Below are 23,704 nucleotides of genomic sequence, written 5' to 3' on the forward strand. Positions count from 1 at the left end.
ATCAACAACACAAATAAGGGACCAGAGTTGTTTCCATGTGCTGCTTTGCCAGATCAGTGATGGCATGTTGTGGGCTTTTACTGCACAATACTGGAGAAATTTAGCTCACAGCCATCATTAACACCTCTATCAGGATGTGTGTGTGTGTGTGTGTCTATCATAGGCTACTTTTGGGGACAAATTTCATACTTAAGACCACTTTACTGGGGACGGCTCGTCCAACTGGTGACAAGAGTCATGTCCACATTTGAGCTGATTTCTGGGTGAGTGGTTAAGGTAAGGTAAGGGTAAGTCTCCAGGAAATTAATGTAAGTCTATTTAATGTCCCTAAAAGTGACCTAAGACAATGTGTGTGTGTGTGTGTGTGTGCGTGCATGTGTGTGTTATACTCAGCATATGGTCAGCTCAGTGGAGGATCAGTGTGGCATTTCACTCTCTCTCTCTCTCTGACCATGAAAAACAAACATGAACAACCTAAGCAATAGCATCTCGCCATGCTAATCATCCCGCTCAGCTTGAGTTGTAATCCTGCAGCTATTGTGAGAAAAAAAAAAACGAGGGTGCACAATTTGATTTTCGAATGATTTTAAAGTAGTTTGCCCGTAGAACTTTTCTATTTTGTGTGAGGTGATTTAATTATGTTTCATGCGTTTGTGTGATAGTCGCCACGTGTCTGACTCGAACACTATTAATAAACACAGATTGGGTATTCTTCATTCACTCCAGCTTTGATGGAGCAGCTTGTGCTATTTACAGTTAATCCAGTGTGACAGTAGACCGGTGAGGTTAACTCTTTGCAGGCGACTAGTCTGGTGAACTAACTTACGTAAGATCAAAGTTCATGTCACGGTAGCGCTCCTCTAAGCTGTCTCAGGTCACTAGTTCACGTCCAAGGTTTTCAGCCTCTTATTCTGCTCATTTACTTGTGATGGGACAGCGCGGACTTCCCAATTAGATACCATTTCTACTGTCAAGGTAGCGACTTTAGACTTGAAATGGATAGTTGGTTAATCAATATGTCGACTGATAGACAATGAATCAGCAATTATTTTGATATTCGATTAATTGTTTTAGCAGAAATGCCAATCATTCTCTGATTTCAGCTTCGTGTGGATTTGCTTCTTGTCTCTGACATAGTCAACTGAATATTTTTGGTTTTTGGGCTGATGATTGCATAAAATAAGGTCGTCACCTTGTGCCCTCACTGGGATTTGTGTAGACATTTTTAATTATTTTTGGATATACTGAAGGACAAAACGATGAATCAATTAATCAAGGAGGTAATCGGTAGATTACACAATAAAAATAATCATTAGTTGCAGGCCTAAACAATTTTAATTGTGGTTCTCAGTAGTTCAATTGTATCACTTGCTTAGATTTCTTGTGTGTTTATATCAGATTATGGAGAATAAACTGACTGATTTGGTCAATAAGAATCATGTCATATGCAAGATGTTCTCTGTATGGACCTTTGTTTGTAATCGTGCAACTTTTCATTAATCCAGATACTTTGTTACACATTTCTTATAAAAAATTAAAAAGGAAGACATCCATGAGAAATCCCCCCCCCCCCCCAAAAAAGCACATTAGCGGCTCTCTCATTCTCGTCACCTCCAGCTCTCATGCATTATCCAGGACGACTTGGAAAACGTGCTTGTTGAACTTTCCGTTGTGATTACAATCTCATGTTCACTTCACCATCTCATCATCAATCTGTGTCTTGACATTTTCGAACCCTCAGCCCACAACTACACGGTGCTGAAACCCCCCTCCCCCGTTCGGGAGGGTGGGGGGGGGTTAAGGCCTGGCCTTGGGCAATGATGACTGACAAGTGTAGCAAGTTATTCACTTCCTGTGATAAGATTTTCACAGGAGATTTAAGGTTTCAAATGGGTGACTGTACAGTCACAACAACCATGCTTTTTTGACCTTTCAGATAACCAATGCATTAAGCCATGACAAGCTTCTTACTTAAGAAATGGCTCACTCACTCACTGACATTAGATAATAACACATATTAACATGCATTTCCCAATTTTTATGTAGCTACTGTCATGTGAAAACCTTGTCTATTAACTTTTTTATCTCCTCCTCTGTGGGTTAACTAACTTCTAAACCTGAAAAAGTAAAAATATAATGACATCAAGCTAAGTTTCTGTCAGTTTTGAAACATTTCGAAACAGGATTTTAACCACAAATTGTCATATTGGTGAAGGTTCAGCTTACAGCTTGTTTTCTAAGAGAGCTCAGTCTCAACATCTACACACATGGCTTCAGGCGGGGAGCAGGTGAGGCGAAAAAGCAGTAGGCAGTGAAGTGAATAATTAGCGCACCTGTCTTTCAACAAACACCCACTCTCACTAGCAAAAACACCCATAAATGCACATCATTTATGGGTTACACACACACACACAAACCTTTTAGGGCCATTTTAATTTAGAAAATTAACTTTTTTTTCCCCACACAAAAGCTTCTTCCAAAACACTGTAAATTCATTTACTCAGAGGGGTCATTTAACCCTGTGTTAAGTATTGAAATATATCTCTCTTAAAGCATGCGATGGGCTTTACCAACAGCAATAATGAAGTGGAGCTACACTGCAAACTAGTGAAATCAATGCCAGAAGCACAGAATCGCTGCACTACTGCCAAATGCACTTTTAATTAGCTTATCTTGTTTCAAATTATTCAAACCTTAAAACAAGGTTAAAGTTGGAGTTTCATAACTAAAATGTTCTAACAAAGTTATCATAACACATGATGTTTGATGAGATGAGTGTGACCGATTCTCCCACAGCACCGGTGGCAACCACATTTAGTGTCAGCCTGTGAAGTCACATACCAGACACACTTCACACACTCCTGCTACACGGATCCATGTATGTGTGTATGTGTAGGGCTGGGCAATAGAACAATATTGTATTGATATTGTGATATGAGACTAGATATCATCTTTGATTTTAGATATGGTTATATGGTGTAAGTGTCTTTTCCTGGTTGAAAAGGCTGTATTACAGTAAAAGTGACGTAATTTACTGAACTTACCAGACTGTTCCAGCTGTTCTATTATTTGGTTTTACTCACTAAGTCGCTATCTCCACATCACTGATGATTATTTATTGAAAATCTCATTGAGTAAATATTTTGTGAAAGCACTATCAGTCGTCCTTATTATACTGTTGCAATATCAATATGGAGGTATTTGTTCAAAAATATCCTGATATTGGAGTTTGTCCATATCACACAGCCCTATATGTATGTATGTATGTATGTATGTATGTATGTATGTACAATATATGTACATAATTGCAGTGTGAGGATTCAGAGAAAAACATAAAACATTTAGTCGACTGTCTTATCCAAACAGATTTTCATAAGAGCATGCTTCATTTTCCACATCACAAACGATTGACAATAGACCTTATAAACATTCCCGTCTCCCTCAGTTGTTCTTGTATATGTTTCCTAAAGAGCATGAAGTCTGTATGAAACAATTATTTAGCCCAAACCAGATCTGAGCATTCCCAACTCCATCACATGAGCACACAATCTCAAAATAGGATTTGACACTTATGCTACAATGCTGCCGAGATTTATACCATGGCAGAATAATGAGCAACAAGGTGCTTCACACAAGCCTCATAGATATTATCCCTTCCTATTTACTAAGTGATGATGCAGCTTCTAGTTCAAGTGACCCAAGTATTGCCCATCATTGAGTGAGTATCAACATGTCCTCAACACCCAAAATGTTTTATTTGGATTTGGAAATTCAGCTGACTGATTGAAAACGTTCCTTGAACGGTGTAATCCCATTGTTGGATGTCATTTTCTCCTTGTAATTTGAGTAGTAACACACTAATACAATAACAACCATACACATAAAACCCAAAGTGTTGCCAATGAAGCACCTCATTACAAAAGATTGTTCAGCTCAATACAAAATGTCCTTGAAATTACCATACTTTCACAAAACAAGTTGTGCAAGCTGAAATTCCAAACCAATGTTGCCTCTTGGGGGTGTCTGCATGCAGATAGTCCACAATTACAAGATTTTACAGAATGACAAGGCTGACAATAGAGAGAGCACTTCAGCCTTCAGCCTGTGAGAATTAAACAGCTTGACAACTCATCAACACCACACAATCGACTGCTGTTTACCAACCTTAACTGGTTGCCAGACGTACAGATCTACGTTGGTTATCAAGCCATCAGACTGCTAAACCATGATCAAAATTCCATGCGATGCAAAAATGCTTTGTCGCTATCTGATTCAAGTGTGGTAACATACAGCTTCATGTTTATTCTTGCTGTCTTGTATTGTAGAAGAACTGACTTTTCAAATATGACCCTTCCTTTCAGTGTTTCCTCTAGGTTGAATGCTTTGAGGTGGCGGAGGACCAGATGTTTCTCCGTTCTCTATGTACAGTAGGAGCAGCTGAGATTGATACTAAAATGAGAATAGCTGGTCCACCTTAAAGGTCAGTCCACCTTAAGTGAACCTGGTCAGGTTAGGCTAACCCATTGTCGCTAACTTCAGAGCTAACCCTCTTCACTTTTCCAGCAGTTGGGGAAACAATAGATGAGACTTTTCTTGATCTTGAGAAGATGCAGCATTTATTAACTGACACACTGTAGCCTGTATTGTACATTTACTGCCAGACTGACAATTTACTGCTGACCTTTTTCCTCTGCTCTGCTCACATTCACCATCACTTTTCTGCCACTCACTCCACTCGGTCAACCACACACATTACACACCGCCCTATTCCTTAAAGCAGCTACACTACTCTTCTGAAAGGTTTATAGGGTTATTTCAGTGATGTTTTGCGATTAATTTAAATGTTGCACAGTTGAAAGACTCATGTTAGATTTAATAACAAATCAGACACCTAAGTGCTCACAATAGTGGACTCTGGGTGACTGACAGCAGCAGCTCCTGTAATTCAGAAGAGTTCAACCTGCTGAGTGGAGGTTTTCCAGTTCAAATGCAACAACAGTCTTCTGTCAGGCAGTGCTGTAAATCTGTAAATATATGCGTGTGTTGTGGGGGAAGGCCCATAGACGTTTTCACCTGTCACACCACTATTTCTTTTGTGTTGACCCAGACCCACCCTGCAGGGAAGTGCCATACCATTCACTGTGTGTGCACTGCAGACATTCTCCATCTATCTATTTTGGCAACAGCTTATCCTTGTAGACGTTTCGCTAATCATTTTGTATTTGGTAATAGTGCAAATACAAGCTACAGGATCTATTAAACTTTATTAACGTGGTTCAACTTGCTCTTTGAATAGTGTTACATCACCTCTCAAGGTAGGGTGAAGCGCACTTGCATGGCCGTTTGTTTATACAACTTAAAGACATTCTGTGCTTTGAGCAGGAGAAAGACATGTCAGTATATAAAATCATTCACATCATCAAGGTGTGAAATCCTCTATATGACATGTCAGGCAGCAGTTTTTAGACTGAATATTGAAATGAAAATGACTAAAGAAGTCTATTTTTACTGGCACATTTGGTTTGCCCCTAACCACTACACTGTGTCATTGACACTGTATAACTACCAACTATGCCAGTTATCAATATGTCACTGCACCAGTGGCACAGAGACAGATTCCTGCACAGTACATTAATTGTGCTTGGCGAACAGAAACCCCAGTGCCAGGATTGGGACTAAATTTCCGATAGAGAACCGAGGCCAGAAGATTCCAGGAACCTCGCTTTGCTTCAGAGCATTTGAAAATATCCACCTCAGCGAGCAAACAACTGGAGGAACAGTGACAAAAACAGGATGGTTGTGGGCCAGCAGCTTTAATCGAGACCCTACAGCCATCTGTGCATGTGTGTCTATGCATGTGACAATACAATCATCTGGTTCTGTGTGTGTGTGTGTGTGTTATGCTGCAGCTTTTTTGCTTCACCGTCTTCCTCTGCTGGAGCAGTGGGAAACAATAGGACATGAGCACACACACACACACAAACACACACATATGTGGAGGAAGTGAGGATTCCTGCATTCCTGGACCACGGCTGCCCAGCTGTGCCACACACACACATTGAGGTCTGGCAAGAGGAAATCGTTACTGTCACCGCATATATTACTGTTAAGTACATCGGCGTTATATTAAATACATCAGGAACGTGTGAACGCGTACACAGAAAGCCACTTAATATGGCTTCAATCACGGACTAGTGGTGAAGGCCTTCATCCTTACTTTTATGAGGTAAGCATCAAAGTCAAACCCTGGCTAATTGCAAAATTTCAGTGGGATTTAAAAAGGAGACTGTGCCGACAATATGAGCAAAATGTATTGTCTTATTGTGTTAATTTTATTTGTGTTGATTACATGCAACAAATAACCATTTCAGCTTTGGGACACTTAGCTATCTGTGCAGTTAAATGGACTAGAAAACAGTAAAAACAAGAAAACTGAACAGCCACAGAGAGACACTGATAGCATTGCTTTCCACTTACGTAGAGTCCAAAAATACCCAGAAGGCTGGCATGTTTCTAAAACACACACCACTCCTACTGAAATTGATTTGTTATTAACTGATCTCTTTTCTCCCCACTGAGCGGCCCGTCGTCTGTCTCTACTTCCTAAATCCGAAGCCATAAGCACCTTGAGGAAACAACAGTCATCCTATTCAAACAACACGAGTTAAATCAGATCCTGTGTATTGGTAAATACTTGAGAAAGTAGGTGTAGTTATCGCAGATGTATCCCTGCAGCTGTTTTTCATGGCTATAGACTGACACTGGTATTTAATGAAGCTCTTTTGAAGCAGGTGGAAAAAGAAGAGTGTTGTTGCTTCTCCGTTCCACCCACATAAAGTGACAAATCAATGGTCTCAATGTTAAATATTTCTCTTCTCCAGTATGTTTGGTTATCTTTGGTTTAAAGCATCACACACCACTCAGATTGGAAAACGTAAGCATGCTGTGTGCAGTGTCTTGACTTCACTTTACAGGAATTTTGTGTGTGTTGAAGTCTAAATGAATCGAACTGCAACATCCCGGTGACATTTTTAGGCCATAAAAAGCGAGAAGCGTTCTGTGCTGTGAGGTTTAAAATTTTGAAAAAAATCGCTCAGCGCTGTCACTTCCAGAGCAAGGGAAGTAGGGTGGCTTTCCTACAGTATCGTTGTTTGGGGATAGAAAACCACTTGAAAAGGTCTAGTTGGTGTTAATTACGCTGGAATGTACGATGGGAAGTCAATCTGCTTAGCTGGTACTGTCAAGTATTTCAGGAATCATTATGGGAAATCTCACTTAACAGATTTGTATCTTACTTTAAGTGGCAAGATTGTGATTAGAGCTGACAACAATGAGTCAATTAATCAATTAGTTGATGGACAGAAAATTAATCCGCAACTACTTAATAATTGAATAACTGTTAAAGTCATTTTTTTGAGTAAATTTTTCCAAAATTAGCTGGTTTAAGCTTCGCAAATGTAAAGATTTAATGCTTTACTTTGTTGTACATGATGGTAACGGTTGATCAAAGAAAACCAGACATTTAAAAGGTGTCACCTTGGACTTTTTCACTAACTTCAGACATTTTATAGACAAAACAATAACTTGATTAATCAAGAAAATAATCATTAGTTGAGATTAGTTGATCACTAATTGTGATTCATTTAATGAATAATATCAATTACAATGATAAAATCAATACAGTCTGTACCATCCCTTTTTTGCCCTCTAGACAGCCCTAAGGGTGTCTGTAAAATTGAACTCTGCCTCATCCTGCCTTCAGGAACAACTAAAGAATTTCATTAGTCTGACTTTAAATGGAGAGTTGTGGTGCTACTGAATGACCTAAACGCTCTTGAGGGATTTTACTCCCTGTTAAGGATACAGTCCAGAGGGAAATTACTGAATCTTCGGAATGAAAATGGCCCAGTTTATTGACATTATCAGCATGCACTATTGGCAGCAGAAGAAATACTGGCACCTCCTCTGCAAAAATGTAAATTTACCCTACAAGCACCCTCTTCAGAGGATCAAACCTGTGATCTTGAGGTTACGAGACCTGTCTCGCTATCAGCCGATCCTCCTCCCTCGCTTGATGATAAAGAAGGAGAGGCAGGACTACAAACACAGGCAAAAACAAGCTTGCAGAGTTCACACTTTGTTTCCTGCTCAAACATTCCTACCCAAGCCACAGATTTTCACACAGCGGTAGAACCAAATATAGGCATCAATGAGGTTTACCAAGCAGCCTAGTGCTTTAGAGTGACATCCCATTATCCAGAGGTTTCAGGTTTGAGCCCCCAAGTGTCCTTCAGCAAACTCCTCCATTGTTACTATGATGAACTGTGTCAGCTATATCATAATTGTATTTTCTACTGTATAGCCTATATCAGCTTGATCAAAATTGAAGGATTTATATTTGCGATCCTGTCATATTTATGTAGAACAGTGGAAAGTATTTTGCTCCCATCAGTTGTTTTGAAACCTACATCGGGGCACATTAATCAGCTGTAAACTGTGACAAGTCTAGCAGGCAATTTAGCTCTTAGCTACTGGCCTGCTGGAGAGCCTCTGTCAGACCTATGTGTCTGCGACGAGGCGAGATACTGAACTTAAATTAGAAACAAACAAGATTAGCTCCTGCAGGGAGGAACACAATATGGGAAACGCACAAAAAAAAAAAAGAGGACAAAATAATCAAAGGCAGCGGGGTATTTCGCATCTGCTGTCAGAATTAACGGCAGCTATGTTTAAAAAGACTGAAAATCTTTCACATCTCGAGTCTTTAGGATGCAGACATATTCCTGTAATTACCACATGAGGCCTGGAGGTTAACCAAACATCATCAAGTCCTATTAAAGTGTTTAATGAATCTCCAGTCTGCCAAAAGCCTCTCCCTCACACAGCGGTGAAATTAAATACCACGACAGAGTGACTGCTACACAAACAACTGCAGACTTAAGAGAGTGGATGTTTAACTTGTATAACCTGATTGATATATTCTTCTGAGCCGATGTGGAAATCAACAGGGTAACTCTGATATTACACAATGCCTCCAAAACCATCAAGAATGGAGATAATACTTCAATAACTTATTTTTCATATTCAGTAATGTGCTTCTTGTTGAACTTATCGTATTTTATATCTGATATGGTGTGGATACAGTAGTCTAGAGGAGTTTACTTATGTCCACTGTGCTCAGCTGTGCGTGCTGACATTTGTTTTTACATCCTGCAGCATTTACTTTACAGTTTTCTGTGATACTATAAATTTTGCATGATATATGACAAGCCTTGCTGTGTTTCTACATTGTATTCTCCTAAAATGTGTTGTATGACTGTGGCTGTAATTGTTTTTCATGTAGCATATAATAAGCATGAGTTGGGTTGTAATTGAGGGGCTGCCTTCCTTATTGGATCCCAGGCTGTCTGCTCCCAGCGCAGGGCCTTGATAAAGTGTGGTCCAAAGATAACTGGTGTAACGCCTCATAAATCAGACAAGTGTACATAGAAAGGGGCATCCCAGTACTTTAATAACTGTGACTGGTGCTTACAGATATTAAAACGTGAATAACAACAATAAGAATGGTTGATATTATGATTGTTGTTGTTGTAGCTTGCTCAGTCCTGAGCGCTTTAGCCGAACTGGATTTCCAGGCAAGCAGCTGTCAGTCTATGTCAGGGCAAAGCGGAGGCAGTCACACAAATTTACCGGCACCTGTGCAATATTACGATAAAAAGGTGGACCCACTGGTGTGTCTCTATGCCCGTTTGTGTGCCCTTGCAGCGAACAAATCGCTGCTTGTTGTCATTTTGTCACAATGTGTTCCCACGAAAGAGCTACAGCCAGGTTAGCATGTTGATGCTAACACGTTAACTGCGTCCGTTTTCGGACAGCTAGCAGCTAAACGTCTATTATCGGACAGGTCTCTTCTTATAGTTCCTTTTAAAACAATGTGAGCGGTAGTCATTCACTTTCATAATTTGAAGACGACCACGGCCTACGGGCGTGTAGACAATAATGTCACCGCCACTTCATTGGAACTACAATTTAAAGTGTACAAAGCGGATTTGATTTCTACTTTGACAAAATCAGATATCTGCGCCCAAACGACGACTGGAGGTTTTCCATCAACATTAGCTAGCTGGCGTAATTTATGATTTCTCGATACCCGAGCCGTGTAACGTTAAATACTGGCTAATAAGGCATTTCTCTAACGTTGACCCGAATGTCCATGATGTTGGTGAATAGTCAATGAGAACGGACAAAACAATAACAGTCATACAACATTAGCAAGACCAGCTTTGGCCGTGTGTCCGACAATGGAATTAAGCACATGAATAGCATATTCACCAATGCATCAGTAACCATCAACGAGCAAAGACACCTTCAAACGAGCAAATGTTAGCTACAGTGTTTGTTTTCTACTGTTGTGGCAACACTGGTAGGCTACATCGGAAAGCTAACGCTATAATTCAGCCGGAGATGTCCCACTCCTCTGTGTCCGATAATGGAACTCTGCTTCCCTAACTGCAGTTTTACCTTGTACACATCCCCGTAAGTGCCGCTTCCTATCCTCTGGATCAGCTCGAAATCCTCCTGCGGATTCCGCCGGGACAGGTCGACACTGGAGTTCATCATTTCCACTGCCGTTTACGGCGCCGATCGCGCACGGTTGACGGACCCCAACAATGTATGAAAACAGATATTTTAAGAAAAACATACGGCGTCAGAAAATCCCAGCCCGAATCCACTGTAGCTCCAACATGGCTTCCAATGCGCAATGAGCATGCGCAATAGGCATCATGGCGTACCCTCTCCATGGAGTCTGAGGGAGATGGAGATGATGAATTTAATACATTTGTTATTGGTTTCAACAGTAATGTGTGGTGATAAAATCGCAAGAAAAGGAGAAAACACATATTAAGTATTTGTTTTTGCACGTAAAATCTAAAAAGTGTAGGAAAAAACATCTAACACCTGATTTGAATACAAAACTATATTGAGTTCACTTAAACATCTAGCACCATTAGGTCTATACAGTGAAGGTGTATGGATCCATGATTTGTGTTTAGCAATGGAAGAAATGGTTGAAAACACTCAACCCTGAATGGCCTTGTGTGGCCCATCAGTGTTTAACTGGGCTAAGTAGGGCTAAACAGTGGCAGATGGTAACATTGTGATTCAGCCGATGGCTGTATGACAAAACCAAAGTCCCACTACTGAAAAAGTAACAGTTGTTATTTCAGTCCCCTTAGAGGTTAGGCTGTCAATATTCCTTATGTTTCTTATTGTCAATAAAAAACTTAATTAATGTGATCCCAACCACAAGTATTACTGCTGTAGCAAAGGCCCAATACATCTTATTCCACTGTGCCATAGAGCTCATTTTTTGTCCAAAAACATATAAACACATCATTGAATCACAAAGTTGCAGTAGGTGACATATTCCTTCATTACCATGAACATGGCTACTGTAGTTTATTTTGAGTCAATCTCACCTATCCCATCTCAGTGTCCTTAGTACTCACTAGAGTAACCTTTGATAAAAACTAGTGTCAGTTTGCAGGAAATTACTGAAATTTTTTTTGTCTTTTAGCAATTTGTGACCAATTTTTAAAGATTTACATCCTCACGAGGAACCAATGGTTGTGTGACTCAGACAGGTTAGGGAGGTTTTGACAGACAAACTGGAACATTGTTGGTTTTAGTCTTTTCATTAAATGACAGCAAGAACATAGAATAATAACAGCCATATCTTCAAAAGCACAATCCAAGTAGGTCTCAAGTTACTTTCTTTCAAATGCAGTTGGGATGATTTGAATGTAAATTAAAAGCAGAATAGGAAGGTGGGCAAAGGATTTTCCTGGAATGGAAAAAATATTCCAATCCACAGCTCACACAACACTCAAAATTCACTATTGTTTCAAAAAAATATAATTTATTTGCAATTAAAGAACAGTAGGTGAACAAAAGATACATGTCACAAAGTATTTCTAATACAGTGTGGCATTTCAACACAACTGCTTATTTTTCATGATAAGTAACAAAGAGAAATTGCTCATTACACTGATCAAGTGTCTGTCTTGACATATTTATGGATGAGTCCATCTATCGCGCCTAAGCTGACTCTCAGAGTCGCCTGGAGCTTCAGTGAGGAGAGAAGGGGAGACAGACTGTGTTGTAGCCCAGTCTGAGGATCTTTTTCCTGGGTGGAAGATGATTTGACACCCTGGAAGCTTTGGAAAGTCTGCTGTTTTGAGGAAGACAGAGGAGAAAATGGACAGTCTTGTTTCCTAGTTTGAGGCTCAGTTTCCTGGTTAGATGTTGGTCCTGTGCCTTTCTGCGCCAGGAGTTTCTTCAGGAGACAGGACAACTGAGGACTCAGGAGGAGAACCAGGGTACCACCAAAACAGAGGACTCTACACACACACACACAGACACATGTTAATTTAATTACAACTTTTGATATTTACAATTACCTTTTTTAATCTTACAATTCTAAATAACTGTCTGAAACAAATACATGTAAAATAATATATCTGAAGAATTGCAACCACACAAATAAGGAGCATTTGGATAGACTATTTGAATAAGCATGAAGTTCTAAATATGCTGCAACAGTATCATAAACCAATCAACATGCGTACATCTGCCAAATTTAAAACAGTTGTAAATTAGATCCTTACAAGCAGTTTTCTTTTGCTATTCACTCATGAAATTTCTATTGATGATATAAAGGAAAGTTTCAACCTAAAAACTACACAAAAATATCCAATATTACCAAATTTAAACTAAGTTTGGGACCTATACTGATGTGCAACTCAACTCATAGGTTCAGAATTCTGCACAGTACCACAACACAGACCCACATGTGCACACACACAGAAAAACTAGGAACAGTTCTGTTTCACTAAACAATATGAAAAGAAACAATGAAAGCAGGAGCACAGAGGCACAAACCTCTCCATCTCAGTGAGGATGAGTGGCAAGTTGGCTGCCATGTTTGTTTTGGTGCCAAACTTCCTGCCAAATGGCAGGTCACAAACGACAGCATCTACACTGGCACTGGGCAGAGGCAGCACTGCACACACACACACATGCACGCACACACACACACACACACACACACGGGGGAGGACAAACAAGCCAAGAGGTAATTTAGTACATGACAGTAGGGTCCACACTCACCTCCCACTCACTGATTCCCATCCAAAACATGCAGCTTTGGATCTACACTCAACTAAATTAAGAGTTCATTTTCTAAGAGCAAGATATCCATTAAGTAAAAGTGCATTAATACATAATTTATTTTTTTGAAATATTCATAAGTCTATTCATAACAGTTAATGTATCGTGTCAGCCCCGTGCTCTTGTAGCCAACTATACTTTAAAAGTGACCATAATATGTTTCAATTGGAGCTTGTGTTATTCTAAGCTAATATATTACACAGTACAGATGATGCTATCTTAAAAATGTGGCTGATTTACAAATTATGTGCACAAACTACTAAACACACTGAAACAGGCAGGTTTTGTAAAACCACTGAACATGTCTGCTTTAGCTCTACTGCCTGGCATATGATGATCAGAAAAATGTGTCTACAGCAGATGTGACTCCTGTTTTAATTAATTGTTTTTAACTAGATGATCCTGCAGAGCTGGAAATCTACCAGAGAGGTTACTTTCTATAAGCCATAATAACTCAAATCTATAAACTATTTGCAGAGCACAGGAAAAATGACATTTTGTTTATGTGATATCTGGAGTTTTTGCTGAATCATGACAAGTACATCAATGTCAAAACTTTTAAATAGACAATGTAAGGACACAGTGACATCTTTGGCATCTATTGTCATTTGCATCTATTTGGCAGTTGACTATTTATTATGGCACACACAACTTTATATACAACTTCTATCGATGCATTGAAGTGGATTCTGCTGAGGCACCCACTGCAGACTACTGTGGAAATGTGACCTTAGCTTAATGCCAAAAATGCAAAAGGTTTAATGACATCATACATTTCTGATTATTCCTGTGATCATTTTGTGCAGGTTTCCTACCCATGGATGAAGCTTTCAGCAGGTGTATCCTGTTTCCCAGCTCTGCAAACACTATGTTCTCATTGGCTTTCTGCAGCTGTCCGTCATCAATGTCCATACCCAGGAAACAGACATCCTGAAGAGACCATAGGTCAGACTATAACAGTGGTGTTCTAACTGAACGCTATTACTACACACTATAAGTGATACCAAAGATGAGTTGTCAAATGGAAAAAAACAGTCAATTAACAAAATCAATGAAATCATATAAACTGCACTAATTATGATGAGGAAATATTACTGAACATATCTGAACAATATTCTTTGCATTAACAAACAGTACATGTGAAAAAAAACAAGTCAACAACAAGAAAAATTGTGAAGTTGTGTGTACCAGGACTGTCCAAACCTACAAAGTTCACTTTTCAAATTTTTCTACACCTCACAGACATACAGATATACTGAGTAGATTTCTGTCCTTACCTTATGTTCCTGTGCTGCTTCTATTAAGATGGTTCCCACCCCACACATTGGGTCAACCACACAGGAACCTGACTGGGAAAAAAGGAGATAAAATACAGTGCATACTGTTGGTCATAGACATAAAATCTGATCATTCTAAATAGAAGATCCCTCTACGGCAAAAACAGGCCGTTGCTTTCATAGTTTAATAATGCCATCTGATTTACATACATAAACAAAAGCGTACACATAGTTAAAACATAAATGTACAAAGAATAAAGCAGCAGACACACTGGCGGCTGGGTGTGTAATTACCTGTATCTGAGCCAGCGAGGCCATAGCCCAGGCTACTGTAGACCTCAGTCCTGTGGTTTTAATGTAGCTCCGGTTAGCCAGAGGTAACCTGAAGGAAAGAAACAAGAGCCTCATTCATAAGCTACACTTATGACTGCTCATCAAATTGATTAAAGCTGCGATATGAAACTTTTAAACAAGTCTATAAGCCACTACCATGTGTTTCAGGATTTTTTTAAAAAAATGTTTAGGACAATTTTGGTCATGTGCAGCAGCATTTCCTGTTGGTGATTCTGGCTAGCAGCCAAGGCACAGAGAAATCATAAAAAACTACAATACGGTCACAAAGTAGTAAGACAACAAACATAATGAAAGGCACTATTATATGTTGTTATTAGTGTGTTCAAAGTCTTCAAGAGGCTTTCATGGCCACTCTAAGAGGACAGCAGATTGTTCTAGTCAATAACCTGGTCAGTGGTATCCCCAACAGGCAGTGGTCATCACTCAAGTTAACAGCAACCTGCAGAAAAGAACAAACAACTGTAACACCCATAAAGACATAGATAACATTTAAATAGCGTGTGCATAATAAATCCACACTCATACAATCAGGAAGATTTTTTAGCACAATAAAAGAGTTTACCTCCAGCTGTGGATTCTTCAGGTCAACCTTCCAGCCCAACAGTCTGCTCAGACCTGCTCCGATAACTTTGCTCACCTCCTGTATTAGATATAATTTACAGACACACTATATTCCTCTAAAAATAACATACAGTTATTTATGTGACTGACATCTCAAGTGGGTATGGATGCCGGTATTTATGTGTGTGAGGGTATTAAAAAATATGTCCTTCTGACAATTTGATGGAGAACTTAGCAATTTCCCTGCCCGTTCTTCTAGATGATTTGAATCTTTTAACACTTTTTACGGAGTCCACAAATTAATGAGAGTGATGTATTTTCCCATAAAGTCAGTGCAGCTTTACAAAGATGTTCAGAAGGGCACACAAAGATCAAACTAATTTTATTTTAACCTGCCAGAGACAATATGCTGACTTTCTTCTGCTTTGTGATTTGCATCTTAACGTCCCCTAACCTGTATGCTGAGGTATCGGGACAGAGATCCAGTACACTTGCAGCTGATCCTGAAGGAAGCCGGGACAGAAGAAGGCAGCGGCGACAGCGACGGCGGCTCTGGTTTGTTCCTACTGGGCTGCAGTAGTGTCTTATCTCCTCCTCTGTTGGTCTTCACTTCATTACATGGAGGCAAACAAGAAGAAATAAAAACAGAAATGAAAAATGTCAAACTTAGAAGGTGAATTAATAAAAAAAATGAAAAAAATGGATCCATCTTATTACCATGTACCACATTTTCCACAGCACAGTCCTCTGTCATGTCATCTATCTTCCAGCTGCTACTTTCCACATCGTGGTCTAGTCCTGGTGTTGCGTGGTTACACACTGATCCTTTGCCATACAAATCTGTTTCTGACATCATTTCTTTCTCTCCATTTTGTATACAGCTGACAAATTCCATAACCACCCTCCTCCCCTCTTCATCATCCTCTCTCATTATTGCTCTCTCAGATGTCCTCTGTTTCTCTACATTTTTGCCACTACTTGCCTCCTCTTCATCATCCCTCTTTCTTTTTTTCTCCAGTGTCTGGGCTTCAACTCCACAGGTCTCTCTGCTAGTCTGTACTGCACATCTCAACCTCCCGTCTCCACTCTCCTCCTCCCTCTGCTCTCCTGTACTTTTTCGGAACTCCTCATCGCACTTCTCCTCCTCTCTCCTCTGTTCTTCGCTCTCTCTGCCCTCCTCCCTCTTCCTCCCTTCCAGGAAAGTGCTTGATATGTTGACAGTGGTTCTCCTTCCTGCCAACTCCCCCTGCAGGCGACTCCATGTCATTACAGCACTGGTCCATTCATTTATGTCACCCAAAAGTCTGGACTGCAACACAGAGGCCGCCTTTGCTATGAAAATCACAGAGAACACAAATCACAAGTTGATACAAAAAAAGGTAATTAGGCACTGAAATGCAAGATTTTTCTTATAGTGATGTGGAAAGATGATTGTTATGATGCATTTAAGGTGACTTTGGGACTTTTAAGCCACACAAGAATTGAGAGGCAAACAGTTGAATATCTGACATGGTATCACCAGTGTTATATATAATCTGTGGATCTGCTCTGTCAGGCTTCTACCTGGGTTGGTGTGGCCTGACAGCCTCACAGGTGAGTCTTGTTTCAACAGGAGGAAGAGTCTCTCTGCAGCCTTCAGCTCACTGACTCTGACGATCTTTGCAGAGGAGCTGAACAACACTTTACCTGGCATCTGACACACCTGGGCGTACAAAACATTAACAAAAAGAGCAGGCCAGTGTTTACAGACAAAATTCAATGCCATTGAGAAGCATATTGTCCTTTTCATATAAAGTCTATGATCTTGTCAAGTATTTGATTTTTAAAATGCTACTGATCTGCTGTTGTATTATGAACCATCCACATCTTTCAGGTCATCTGGGACAGGTCTGCTTTCTGTCCCCAGAGTCAAAACTAAACATGGAGAAGCAACGTTCGGTTTTTATGCTCCACACATCTGGAACAAACTCCCAGAAAACTGCAACTCTCAAGTCTTTTAAATCACAACTCAAGACTTTTGTTTGCCACTGTCTTTTATTAAACCTAATTTGAGGGTTAATATCTTAGCTCATTTTTTATTTCCAATTCAATCCTTTGTAATTGTATTTAAATGTATTTTATATTGCCCTGTGTTGCTTTTATATTGTCTTGATGCCTTTTATATTCTCTGTGAAGCACTTTTAATTGCCTTGATGAAATGTGCTATACAAATAAACCTGCCTTGCCTTGACAGATTAATCAATAACAAACAGGGCAAGATGTTTGATTTAACGTTACAGTTGTGTAATAAACGTGCACTAACAATAACTTTGTTGTAAATTGAATAATTATAAACATAAGCTGTAACTTAGAACAACAGCACTTTTAATTATAAGTATTTTTTAATTTATTTGAATTTATTATTATAATTTCTCCTGTACTGTAGCTGTTAGCTACAAAGACTATGATTTAGTGAACAGCCGTTACGACCGTTGGTTTGTCTCTTCGTCAGAAACACTCACGTCTTCAGCCGCCAGCTTCTTCTTCACCTCGTCAACTAAGAAACGCTCCATCCCGTTACCGGCGGTGCAGAAGTAGCGAACTAAACTCCGCTCACTTCTCGGTTCAGTCATTGTGTCGTATATTGTGTCCAGTGTTCACAAACGCTCATTTCTGCCAGCAGAAGTTTGTCATGTCTCTTCTTTTTGACCGGGTAAGTCGCCATATTGGCTTGTTTGTTTACACCGGAAACGGAACTACGTCCTCAAACTGCAGTGATGTTTTTAGCCAGTAGGGGTCTCTCTTACATAGTGGATGAATAACAACTGTATAGCACATTGGAAGCGTGTTTTTTTTAACCAGGAACAATTTGCATAATATTCATGTTAACATTTATCACAATGGGGATGTAATAATGTGTCAACAGTGCGCACGCTTGTTCATACTGATTGTCTTTCTAAGAACGGCGTGTCACAGCAGTGCAAAGGCCACAACAATAAGCATTCATTTTGTGATTCTTTTTAATACATGGATTGAAGTGAGAGCTCTTATCATTACATACACACACACACACACACACACACACACACACACTTAATACCCATATCCCCTGGTGTACACATAGGTATTCAGACATTCACACACACTCGTTCAACAAAACAACAACAAACGGCAAATATGCAGCTGCATGCACGTTTAGTACACATCATTTCAGACACACAAACACACTTCCCTGCTGAAGTGCAGTACCTGGAGGCTGCTCTGAACAGGTGTTACTCCAAACTTGGAGGGAAACTTTTAATAAACCCTGAAGCAGAAATAAGTGCTTCCACAAAATTCTCAATTTTTCTATCTACCAGAGTCCGAGTGATCCTCCTTCCATCTGTGTCTCAGCTCTTCACTTTCTAAATCCCTTTCTTATCTCCGTCTCTGCTGCCCTGTCACACTCTCTGTAACACTTTTTAATCTCCCTCTTTTCTCTCTTTGACATTTTAATGACCCCAAACATATTTAATCCCTTTACTTTATTCGATGAACAGCGTTACTGTTGTTGTCTAGTGCCGTAAACCCCTCAAATGCTGACAGGCTGCTGCAACCTGCAACAGCGTAGTGAATGCTCCTAACAATGAGAAGAATTATGATAAAATAATAATTTTTTTTTTTTTAAAAACCCTGAACATGGATATTACTATAGGTTGATGTGATTGGGTAATGGTGGGGGGTAATTTCAACTGGAGATAGCATAACAAAAATGAATTGATAGGTCTAACTTCTCAATATTTGAAAAACAAATTTGTATGACTATCATAAACAAAACAAACAAACAAAAAAAACCCCATCTGATTTATACAAACACTTGGACAGAAAACATTTCATTTCCAAATGAAAATATTGATATTTGACAACATTACCGGTAAAACCCTAAAATCTAATTAAGAATATAATCTAACAGAAATTAGAATGTGTCAAGAACACTTATCTGAAACACTGAAACATTTATGACAGTGAATACCTGTGCTAAAAAAAAGGTGAAGTACACTGCACAATATGATATCAATATTTATCCTGTGTCTGCCGTGTCTCACAGCAGGAATTTATGGCTCCGTAATCACCCAATCTGTCTATTTTGTAAGACTGGTCTCACTGGTTCACATTTGTTACACCGCTAGTGGTGCCAGAGCAAAATACAGAAATCAAGTCACTTCTGGAAGATCCAGAGGTTTAAAAAAAAATGGAAATAAGTCTTAAGACATTGTTTTCAATTGGTTGAGTGGTGATAAGAACCTCTAGTGGATGTCAACAGCATGAAGTTATGACAACACTGCAAAACCTCTTACAGAGAAGGTTGCAGTGAACAGTAGGGTCAACAAAATGTCTGACATTGACGCAGGTGACCACTATTACCAAACATTCACCATAGCTACGGCAAATCAAAATATGGTCATATGAATTATCTCTGTAACGGCCATTTGTAACGATTTTGGAGGACAGCAACAAATCATGCGTCCTCCTGTAGCTGGCATCAGACAAGAAAATGGTCATATTGGTTGTTTTGGAAGGCGATGGCAAAGAACCTACTCTGTTATTTAGTTTGGATGACTTCTTGGTGTCATGAGAACACCCAGTTTTACTTACTTTACTTTTTGCTACATTCAGTTTCTTTGACCAGTGGCCACCACTGTCAATTTAACACTTAATCTCTTTATAGAGGAAAAAACACCTCAATTGAGTGTCTTGCTCTTGATATCAAGGAAGTTTAATTAAAAAAAAAAAAAGCTGTTTGCATCCATCTCTTCTGATGTCAAAAACAACATGGTGGGTCACATTATCACCATCCAGCATCTCACAGTCAGAAACCCTGCCACATCAAAATGATTGCAGTATTTTTAGCCAGTGACAGCTTTAATTAGAATTAAAATTTGATTTATGGAGCTCTTACTGTAACTAACAAGACACAATTCAGGTTTCCCCCTTTTCTTTGTCACTATTGTTCGCTTTAAAATTTAGCCTGTGACTACTTTCATCAACCCGTAATATTGGATGTATCCATGTAGAAAGGAGACATTAATACTCCTTTCAGAAGCTGCCATTTGCAATAATTAGCCCACTGCTGCTAAGTGAACACAACATCTTCACAAAATGGATGCCGCTTGGCACACCAGCCATGGCGTGATGTATTACTGTACATTAAAGTTGTTTTTTATTCTCCTCCACACCCCATAAATGATCAGAGGGAGGGAGGCAGGGGGATAAAGGCAGGATGGGGATGGATAAAGAGGACAGAAAATGGAGGATGGAAGAGAAAAGGAGGGAAGATGAGAAATTATGATGAGGGGAAAGAGGCAGAGGATAGAGAAAAAAGAAAATGATAAATAGATGAAAAGTGTGCATCGAGGAAAGCAAAGAAAACAGAACTTCATTATGTTGAACTAATTAGTGCAGCCTTGGATGCAAAGTGTTTATGTAGAGCTCACGGCTGATGAATTTTGAAAGGGACAATAATGTAAACATTGTTGGTAAAACCGCAAACAACACAGGACAAAAATACAGATTTAAAGTTCTGCACAGATAATTATACACACAATCAAACTCACAAACACACACACTTGGACAAAATTCCATTTGCAGAAAGAAATAATAAGTTGTTCCTGCTTTTGGGAGGAACTTGGAAACTCGGAGTCAGAGCAGCTCTACAGCCAGAAATGACATAATTTGTTGAGTTACAACACAAGAGTGAGAGCATCCTGGTGGCCTGGGGTCTCCTCACATTTCTTGTCACACTTCTTTTCAGCTCCTATCTTATAACAGAAAACAACCAAATTCTTTCAAAACACCAGTGTGGGGTGGAAGACCACACACCAGTTAACAGCTTGCTGAGGTTACTTCACAGTAAACTAAATCATCTCCATGACAACTGAGCAACTCCATCTGTTTAAGAAAGGCCAAGAGATGTGGTAGAAAGTAGAAAGACATGATAGATGGAGAAATCAATGCCCAATAAGTTAACGTGTTAACATCAGCTAACTGCTGAATGTGAGTGTGAGTCTGGTCAAGCTATTAAAAATGCATCACATTGTCCACATGTTTGGTGTTCTGTATGATTTGACACTTATCCCAAAATACATGTAAACAAGTCCAAACCTAAACGACAGAATACTGAAGGTTGTCTGTCAATGTATTTCAACAAGAAGGATTTCTGACACGGACATAAGGACACACTCTGTGTTTGTCTGCATTCAGTTTGTGTTGCACGGTGCTGATCTTTAGACACCTACACTCACACGGATGTAAATGTCATAGGTCCCCTCCCTGAATCATGTACTGTCTAATTGAAAATTAAACTTGAGTTTGAAGTGGCATTATCTCGTAAAATTACACAGTCTGTGTGCAATGATTAATATTCAGTGAGGTTTCAAGAGGGCTGTCATTTAAAAGGCCAGACTATCTCTCTTTCTGTGTGTGTGTGTGTGTGTGTGTGTGTGTGTGTGTGTGTGTGTGTACATGTTTCAGTGTGTGTAAAAGGTAGGTTGAGCTAAGCTCCATCTGTCAGTCTCCTCCATCACTACCTTTACTTTATCTTTTATTCCTCTTCTTCTGCTTTCCTTTCCTCCTCTTCTCTCCTCACCTCCTCTTTCCTTTCTATCTCTTCTCTCATCATCTCTTTCCTGCTCTCCTCTCTATCTTTATTTCCTTTCATCTTCACTTCACTCTCAGATGGAAATGAGACCTTTACAAAGAGACAGAGCGAGAAGATCTGATTGAAAGAGAGAGAGAGCGGTAGCACTGAACCTTCACCATTTAACACATATATATGTACGCTTCCATGCCCATTTCCAAATGCTGAGTATGCGCGCGTGTGCGACGTGAGCAGATTTAAATATTTACTCCTCTTAGAGGAGTGTGCAGTGTGTCAACAGGGCCAAGCATCCATGAGAGAGAGAGTGAGAGAGAGAGTGAGAGAGAGAGACTTTCCTGGAGCAGCAGAGCTCAACCAGTAAACAGTGCATCAAACTGACAGACGCCATCAAAATCAACAATAACAGGAGACATATAGGGAAGAGCAGGAGGATGGAAAACAGACAGAAGGGAGAGAAAGATGTAGGGGGAGAAGGATGAAGAGAAGGAAATGAGCGTGTGTCTGCTGTGTGTAATTTAAAGGTTCACCGTCTTCAATTTTTCAAACATCAACATATCATTGTCAAATTCACCGTGACACCTTGATATATCTCCAATAAACAAGTGAGCATATTATAGAGATGGTTATTTGCTTCTATCTGACAGCATCAGTGATGTTATTTTTTTTAAATACACTCACCGGCCACTTCATTAGGAACGCCTGTGCAATCTAATCCAATCCAACACAACAGCTCTGCCATAAATTCTACTTTTACGAAGCTTATACATTTTCAGTTTGTGTTGACGTTGTCAGAAAGGTGATCATTCTACTTTATGTTTATTATTGAGGTCGTAATGGGTGGTGGTGTACTGGAGTGCATTATATTGAAAAGTGTTCCTTATATTTTGTCCACGTCATCAACATACATAAAGGGGGAAGGAATATTCTCAGTATATAATGTCTTATTTTCTTATGTTATTCCATCATAGTTCAGATAAATAATCTGGATTGCTAGTCCTATGAGTCATCATCTCCTTTTAGTAAATTTCAGCAATCACCTCCTTCTACAGACCTTTTTCATGTTGTGTCAGGGCTTATTGGTGCAGTTGATTTCAGCCAATTTCGGTGCTGCTGAAGTGCTGCTGCTCTTACAATCTCTAAAGAGATACTTATCATCAGATAGGTGAGAGAGTAACTAGAGCGTACCACCCAGACGTAAATGCTCTGGCTCAAAAGACAGTGGGTTGAAAGCTAAAAATTTCACTTTTAGCCAAGAATTGTAAAACTGGGCAGATTATTATCAGTCCTCCTTTCACATTTTGGCTTCCAACTTGTTGTGACTTCCTCTGAGTACTTTTCTTGAATAGGTGTTTTAAAACATGTAAACATTGACAAAATATCGTCTTATAAAGTCTTGTTGATATTGACTGAATCTACAACAGAGGTCCAGAGTGGAAAGGCAGCGTGATCCATAAGGTTGCAATGGACACGTTTATAGGAAATATGCCAGCTTGAAAAATGAGTTTTCTTTTAAAGAATCATATTTGAATTTTCCAACAACACTCTCTCCGATATAATGACATTGTTTTCCATATGTCATGAGTTATGTTTTTCCATTGTTCTGTTATGATTATATTTAACTCATTCTCACAGCTGTTTATAGCACTTATTAATGATATATTAGTCT

General features: G+C 39.4%; 2 protein-coding genes across 8 annotated transcripts in view; both read right to left on the reverse strand.

Moving 5' to 3' along the window:
* Nucleotides 1-10,769, reverse strand: part of LOC121911871 (mitogen-activated protein kinase kinase kinase kinase 3-like) — a 41,944-nt gene extending 31,175 nt beyond the window's left edge. For 5 of the 7 annotated variants that reach the window (XM_042433783.1, XM_042433779.1, XM_042433782.1 and 2 more), the window contains exon 1: nucleotides 10,522-10,768. In XM_042433783.1, the coding sequence (XP_042289717.1) occupies nucleotides 10,522-10,620 (99 nt within the window). In that variant the 5' untranslated portion in view covers nucleotides 10,621-10,768. Of the gene's footprint in view, nucleotides 1-10,521 lie in introns of all 7 variants that reach the window. The other 2 variants (XM_042433780.1, XM_042433777.1) reach the window with 1 other exon arrangement.
* A 1,133-nt stretch (nucleotides 10,770-11,902) lies between these two features.
* Nucleotides 11,903-18,161, reverse strand: thumpd2 (THUMP domain containing 2). The gene is made up of 11 exons (XM_042433508.1): nucleotides 17,924-18,161; nucleotides 16,986-17,124; nucleotides 16,140-16,754; nucleotides 15,877-16,031; nucleotides 15,424-15,501; nucleotides 15,248-15,300; nucleotides 14,802-14,889; nucleotides 14,508-14,579; nucleotides 14,046-14,160; nucleotides 12,943-13,063; nucleotides 11,903-12,401 (listed from the first exon to the last, which is right to left on the reverse strand). The coding sequence occupies exons 1-11, from the start codon at nucleotides 18,032-18,034 to the stop codon at nucleotides 12,053-12,055; spliced, it is 1,896 nt and encodes a 631-aa protein (XP_042289442.1). The 5' UTR covers nucleotides 18,035-18,161; the 3' UTR covers nucleotides 11,903-12,052.
* Between the last annotated feature and the right edge of the window lie 5,543 nt (nucleotides 18,162-23,704).

The sequence above is a fragment of the Thunnus maccoyii genome, chromosome 14 (genome assembly GCF_910596095.1).
Source record: "Thunnus maccoyii chromosome 14, fThuMac1.1, whole genome shotgun sequence".
Taxonomy (NCBI): Eukaryota; Metazoa; Chordata; class Actinopteri; order Scombriformes; family Scombridae; genus Thunnus; species Thunnus maccoyii.